At 45.6% G+C, this 7,242-nt stretch overlaps 1 protein-coding gene across 1 annotated transcript in view; it reads right to left on the bottom strand.

The window, feature by feature from the left end:
• Positions 1-2,206: 2,206 nt before the first annotated feature.
• Positions 2,207-7,242, bottom strand: part of adcy6a (adenylate cyclase 6a) — a 51,684-nt gene continuing 46,648 nt past the window's right edge. Inside the window, 13 exon segments of the mRNA XM_070444380.1 lie at positions 2,207-3,584; positions 3,928-4,052; positions 4,274-4,478; positions 4,675-4,938; positions 5,050-5,182; positions 5,331-5,384; positions 5,485-5,660; positions 5,832-5,990; positions 6,071-6,187; positions 6,283-6,370; positions 6,593-6,690; positions 6,819-6,966; positions 7,163-7,191. Of these exon segments, the coding sequence (XP_070300481.1) occupies positions 3,456-3,584; positions 3,928-4,052; positions 4,274-4,478; positions 4,675-4,938; positions 5,050-5,182; positions 5,331-5,384; positions 5,485-5,660; positions 5,832-5,990; positions 6,071-6,187; positions 6,283-6,370; positions 6,593-6,690; positions 6,819-6,966; positions 7,163-7,191 (1,725 nt within the window). The 3' untranslated portion in view covers positions 2,207-3,455.

Below are 7,242 nucleotides of genomic sequence, written 5' to 3'. Positions count from 1 at the left end.
GTAATAATTATTTTCCTCATCAATCTACACACAATACCCCATAATGACAAAGCAAATACAGGTTTTATATATATTTTTTAAATGTATTACAACAACAACAACAAATATCACATTGACATAAATATTCAGACCCTTTAATCAGTACTTTGTTGAAGCACCTTTGGCAGCGATTACATCCTTGAGTCTTCTTTGGTATGACCCTACAAGCTTGGCACACCTGTATTTGAGGAGTTTCTCCCATTCTTCTCTGCAGATCCTCTCAAGCTCTGTCAGGTTGGATGGGGAGTGTCGCTGCACAGCTACTTTCAGGTCTCTCCAGAGATGTTTAATCGGGTTCAAGTCCGGGCTCTGGCTGGGCCACTCAAGGACATTCAGAGACTTGTCCCGAAGCCACTCGAGCGTTGTCTTGGCTGTGTTTTTTAGGGCCATTGTCCTGTTGGAAGGTGAACCTTCACCCCAGTCTGAGGTCCTGAGCACTCTGGAGCAGGTTTTCATCAAGATCTCTCTGTACTTTGCTCCGTTCATCTTTCCAGCGATCCTGACTAGTCTCCCAGTCCCGGTCGCTGAAAAACAGGTGGACTCCAATCAAGTCCATAGCAAAGGGTCTGAATACTTATTTCTGTATTTCTGTTTTTTATAATTATGAAATTTGCCATTATGGGGGATTGTGTGTAGATTGATGAGGATTTTTATKTATTYAATACATTTTAGAATAAGGCTGTAATGTAACAAAAYGTGGAAAAAGTGAAGGAGTCTGAATACTTTCTGAATGCACTATACAGTCGTGGCTAAAAGTTTTGAKAATGACACAAATATTAATTTTCACAAAGCCTGCTGCCTCAGTTTGTATGATGGCAATTTGCATATACTCCAGAATGTTATGAAGAGTGATCAGATGAATTGCAATTAATTGCAAAGTCCCTCTTTGCCATGCAAATGAACTGAATCCCCAAAAAACATTTCCACTGCATTTCAGCCCTGCCCCAAAAGGACCAGCTGACATCATGTCAGTGATTCTCTCGTTAACACAGGTGTGAGTGTTGACGAGGACAAGGCTGGAGATCACTCTGTCATGCTGATTGAGTTCGAATAACAGACTGGAAGCTTCAAAAGGAGGGTGGTGCTTGGAATCATTGTTCTTCCTCTGTCGATCATGGTTACCTGCAAGGAAACACGTGCCGTCATCATTGCTTTTCACAAAAAGGGCTTCACAGGCAAGGATATTGCTGCCAGTAAGATTGCACCTAAATCAACCATTTATTGGATCATCAAGAACTTCAAGGAGAGCGGTTCAATTGTTGTGAAGAAGACTTCAGGGCTAACAAGAAAGTCCAGCAAGCGCCAGGACCTGTCTCTTATACACATCTAGATGTGTATAAGAGACAGTTATTGGATCATCAAGAACTTCAAGGAGAGCGGTTCAATTGTTGTGAAGAAGACTTCAGGGCTAACAAGAAAGTCCAGCAAGCGCCAGGACCGTCTCCTAAAGTTGATACAGCCTGTCTCTTATACACATCTAGATGTGTATAAGAGACAGGTACAGGGATTGGACTGCTGAGGACTGGGGTAAAGTCATTGTCTCTGATTAATCCCCTTTCCGATTGTTTGGGGCATCCGGAAAAAAGCTTGTCCGGAGAAGACAAGGTGAGCGCTACCATCAGTCCTGTGTCATGCCAACAGTAAAGCATCCTGAGACCATTCATGTGTGGGGTTGCTTCTCAGCCAAGGGAGTGGGCTCACTCACAATTTTGCCTAAGAACACAGCCATGAATAAAGAATGGTACCAACACATCCTCCGAGAGCAACTTCTCCCAACCATCCAGGTACAGTTTGGTGATGAACAATGCCTTTTCCAGCATGATGGAGCACCTTGCCATAAGGCAAAAGTGATAACTAAGTGGCTTGGGAAACAAAACATCGATATTTTGTGTCCATGGCCAGGAAACTCCCCAGACCTTAATCCCATTGAGAACTTGTGGTCAATCCTCAAGAGGYGGGTGGACAAACTCCAAGCATTGATTATGCAAGAATGGGCTGCCATCAGTCAGGATGTGGCCCAGAAGTTAATTGACAGCATGCCAGGGCGTATTGCAGAGGCCTTGAAAAAGAAGGGTCAACACTGCAAATATTGACTCTTTGCATCAACTTCCTGTAATTGTCAATAGAAGCCTTTGACACTTATGAAATGCTTGTAATTATACTTCAGTATTCCATAGTAACATCTGCCATAAATATCTAAAGACACGGAAGCAGGAAACTTTGTGGAAATTAATATTTGTGTCATTCTCAAAACTTTTGGCCACGACTGTATTATATGCACCACTGCATCTAATGCCCAGGTTTTCGCCTCGATGGTTCTGGGACATCTTTTTTTTAGTTTTGAGTCCTTTCTTTTCCATTTGCACAGAAAACATACCTCTTTGAAAGCGATGGCGCAGTTGACCGTATATGCCTTTATGGCCATGACGTATACAGCTGTGTCTTGGGTGCCCAAGCTCTGAGCTGTTATAGCTGGACTGAGCCATGGAGCGGGGAACCAATCTGACAAGGGTTTAGGAGGAGGGGGACCATCGTCCTGGGTGGAACTGCTATTTCCTCTCATTTTGTTGAACCTTCTCCCCCGGACTTAAAAAAGGCTTCCAAGCCACTTTTTACTATCGAATTACATGTTTTAGAGATGGGGGCAGAGTAATCCTACAGATGTCATCGATGATAAACTGTGCTTGACCTYAAAATTAAAGTTGTTACACATTTTTCCCATACTGAGAAATAGCCTTTGACAGCGCTGAAGTACAAAGACTGAAGGTATTGCCGTGCAACAGATTGAGTTAGTGATAATGGCAGACTTCTGCGAGAACACAACAGACAAGTCTTGCCTTGTTTTTTGTAAATACTTTGGTCTTTGGTCAATATTTTCCTTCTCAATTTTACACACACAAATATGCATGTACATACACACTTGTAATAAACTGGATATTTGTGCACGTATGTATTCACACTTTTTCATAAAGGACTTTTTGCACAAAACATMAAGATTAAAATAAATAAGTCMCCCAGAAATAAAACATGAGTACCTGTTTCATAATTATCCTGAAATAAAAAATGACTGAAAAAAAAAATCACACAAAATGAAGAAAATAAAAAAGGTAGCCGTATGTACAGCTTTTCCCCTCTTTTGACACAGGCTAAAGGCGTTGTTTTAAATAGACAAACTTTGCAACGTTCAAGTAGCCTGAAATAGAGGCTAGACATGAGAAAAACACTCGTCCTTCTAAAACATGGCTGCCACACAAGAACACTTTCCTTCTCAAGTCCTGGAGTCTCACAGTCTTTTCTCGGGTTTCAAGTGATGGCGTCGCTAGTTGTTAGCCGCTAGCTCGCGGTGCGAGTCCTCCCTCAGTAGTGCTGCCGTGTCCTTGCAGTGGGAATGGTCCCGGCTAGCGCTGCCACGGCTGCTAACTATTGGGCGGTCCATCATTCAGGAAGTAGGTCGTCATTTCCCCTTTACCCTTGACCTTAACGACCCCACGACACTCCAGAACGTATCCTATATCTGAAAGCACCTGGTGGAGGTCCGTGGTCACCTGAGGAGAGAGTGGAAAAATGAATAACAGAAATAAAAAATTGTTGGCTAAAATGCCAGGTGAGAAAAAAAATTGCACTATGCCCATGTGACCTACTTGTTGTGTGTATGTACTCACATGTATATGTATCTGATAGATGCACACACAAGCACACTACGTGTTTAATGATTTTAAATGTATGTAAATTGTAAAGCATTTTGTCTGTAATGTATTTGTTATTATGTGTCGGACCCCAGTAAGACTAGCTGTCGCCATTGGCGTCGTCTAATGGGGATCTTAATGCAAAAAACATTATGAACTGAGTATGAGCTACTGAGTGTTAACTGATTGACATCCTTCACACCTGAATGCGGTCGGGGACTCCTGTGCTGTCCATGCGACTGGCCACGTTGACCGTGTTCCCCCAGATATCGTACTGTGGCTTCCGTGCTCCAATCACCCCTGCCACCACTGGCCCAATGTTCAGACCTGAGAAAAGAGAGCCGGTTATAAACATAGCGGTTATTCATACCAAACTCATGCATCCAACTATATTCTACTCCATTTACTGTCAACCAACTCTCTCTTTGGTCTGCCATACCGGTTTCGATCCCACTCAACTCCTGTCTGTTTCAGAGGTCCATGTGAACTTCAACCTCACCTAGCTTGTTTGAAGCTTTGTTTCGCTTTTTCAGACTGTTTCCCCTCACCTATCTTCATCTGGAAGTTGTTGAAGGAATGCTCGTTGATGTACTTCATCTGCTCCCTCAGTCTCATGGCGTAGTCGGCCAGAGCTGTGATGTGGGAGCGACCCTTACGGTCGTAGGTGGAGTCGTTGAGACCCGAGGCGGCCATGTAGGTGCTGCCGATGGTCTTGATCTTCTCCAGCTGACGGAACTTCTCCTCACTGATGATCTTAGAGCAGGACAACACACACAGGCTCAGGTTCGAGACAGACCAAAAAAAGTATCCTGTTTAAATGCATGAGGCCAAATATGATGGTACTGAAAATTCACCAAAGGGCAAAAGACACTGAATTAACAATGATACTCAGCGTCCAAAATCCCATAGACTACCCTCTCCTATCCTCTCCTCTGCTCTCCCTCTTTACCTCGTCAAAGTCGGCGATGATCTCGTTGAGCAGCCGGAGACACTCCACTCCCTCGTTGTTGGCTTCCAGCTCCACGTAGAACTCAGAGAAGTTGGAGATGGAGGCGAACATGACGGCCACACACTCACAGGACTGGTAGTAGAGCTCGTCGTTCCTTCGCTCTCGCGCCAGGAAGTGAGCGGCCACGTCCTTGGGCAGGATGTTGTGGAGGAGGCGGCGGTTGTACGCCTGCAGCTCCTCCATCTCCTCCTTCTCTTCTGTGGCCTGGAATGAGGACGTGAGGGAGCAATGTTAAGATAGGTGGGAGGACATCTTACACTACACTGTTCTGCTGTAGTCAAGGAAGAGGAGTGCTCYCCTGTAGGCTCATGGTACCTGTAGTTTCCAGAGGAAGTCGAGGCGTGACGTGGACTCCACCTGCTGGGCGTGGAGGTAGAGCGCCAGCACAAACACAGTGAGAATCACAGGAGTCATGACCCTCAGGGAAACTTTGGTCTCACTGAATGGGCTGCAGAGAGACGGAAGAGGAAAAGAAAGACACAAACCAAACCGCAGAAAGACGGAGTGAGTCAGAGAAAGAGAAACTGGGTCATACACACATCCCTACACAGATCTAAAACAACGGTTTCAGAAAAGCTTTTGAATCCAAAACGTACCACTCATCTGTAGTTTCATTGAAACTGGACCATTGAATAGTTTCATTGAAATCACTGGAGGTGAAAGACAAGAAAAGGGTTTAGTCAAATCCACTTTCAAAAGGAAACATGTACGACCACGTTGTGCCCTCCTGAACGCAGCCCCTGTACTCACAGGGCATTGGAGGTGACRAAGAGGTCAGCGTTGTCGAACAGCGCCACCTGTGGCCACTCCACCAGCAGCAGGAAGGTGAGCTGGATGAGCAGCATGAGGGCCAGCTTCCCTATACTGCTGATCTGTAGGAACACTGAACACGCCAGCAGGGTCAGCAGCACACTGTAGCTGAAATACTGAGGGAGAGAAGGACAGAGAGAATCTGTCAACTTTTAATCTTCATTGATTGATGATCAGCTTGATCTGTTATTACAAAGAACATAAAGGTATTTTCTGGTCCATATAAAGACGTGAAAAACATTGTTTTTCCAATCGGCATACCTGACATCAGTGACACACCCACTCACCTCTGGGAAGGGGCATGAGGGGCCCTGGCYGGGACAGATCTCTAGACCCCCGTCTACAGACACAGACAGGTTGCGGATGAGACATGGCGTCACCATGGCAACAGAGATGTTCAGCTCCCGGGAGATACAGACCACTAAGCTCTCTGTGTCACAGGCAAACTACAACAGAGGAGACACACACAAACATGTTCATTTGTGTGTGTGTTTGTGTGTGTGTGTGTCAATCTGTTTAGTCTCACCATGTTGACAAAGGCAGAGATGAAGACGAGGATGATGGTGAACACCCCCATCAGAGTGCTGTTGGTACGAGACTGGACTATCTTCTTTGACACTGTCTGCATCGCAGCTGGAAACAGCTGCAAGAGAGGAGGAATAAAGGAAAGAAAGTTTAGTGTCCGGAATGCACGTGGGTGTGTACACTAGGTAATGTGTGTGTTRTKGAGGTTCCTACCTTAACGCAGGAATATATGGCACAGATGAAGAGGATGTTGGCGAGGATGATGAAGATACTGATGTAGACCCCTAGCATGACCGGGGTGCTGCAGGAGGAGACACACAGACGGAGGACTCAGAAACGTGTACGCGTGTGAGTGTGTGTGTGTGTGTGTGTGTGTTGTGTGTGTGTGTGTGTGTTGTGTGTGTGTGTGTGGTGTGTGTGTGTGTTGTGGTGTGTGTGTTGTGTGTGTGTGTGTGTGTGTGTGTGTGTGTGTGTTGTGTGTGTGTGTGTGTGTGTGTGGGTGGTGTGTGTGTGTGTCACTCACTGTGGAAATATGACAATCTGGATGAAGGAGATGAAACAGAAGACCAGGAGAGTACAAGCTACGTAACCCCCAAAGCGATCATCCACCTTCTTCGAATACTACCAGAGAGACAGATCAAAACCCATTTAAAACGGACTCAGCAAAAAGCATCAGTAGCCTTTGACTGTGGATAGAGACGACATAATACTCCAGGGATAAACTAAATAAAGCCCAGAGGGAGACAGACCTTTTTTTCCAAGCTGGAGGTCTGGAAGGTGAGCAGGAACTTCTTGACGTGGTCCTTCCTCAGCTGGTCGATGCTGCGGGCGTCGATGGCTCGCCCCAGAAACTCATCCACCTCATCCTCGGGGTTCATTGCCTCCTGTGCACCACGGCTGGAAAGGGGGAGAGTAGCGAGGGAGGAGGAGCGGCGGGAGAGAGCGAGCGAGGGAGAGAAGAGATAGGTAAAATGGTAAGACCTTTAGAGTAYGTGAAAGTGTATCTTGGCGCGTGAGCCTGTCTACCTGGGTGTGTATATAGGTGACGGTATGTGTGTGTATCCCAAAAATCCTCAGAGCAATAACCACTCACTTGTCTTTGCTGGATGACTCATCAATCCCCTGAGAAAGAGAAAGAAAATTAGGATTAACCAACATACAAAAACCCAGAGG

The sequence above is a fragment of the Salvelinus sp. IW2-2015 genome, linkage group LG7 (genome assembly GCF_002910315.2).
Source record: "Salvelinus sp. IW2-2015 linkage group LG7, ASM291031v2, whole genome shotgun sequence".
Taxonomy (NCBI): domain Eukaryota; kingdom Metazoa; phylum Chordata; class Actinopteri; order Salmoniformes; family Salmonidae; genus Salvelinus; species Salvelinus sp. IW2-2015.
This window is presented reverse-complemented; position numbering and strand designations above follow the sequence as displayed.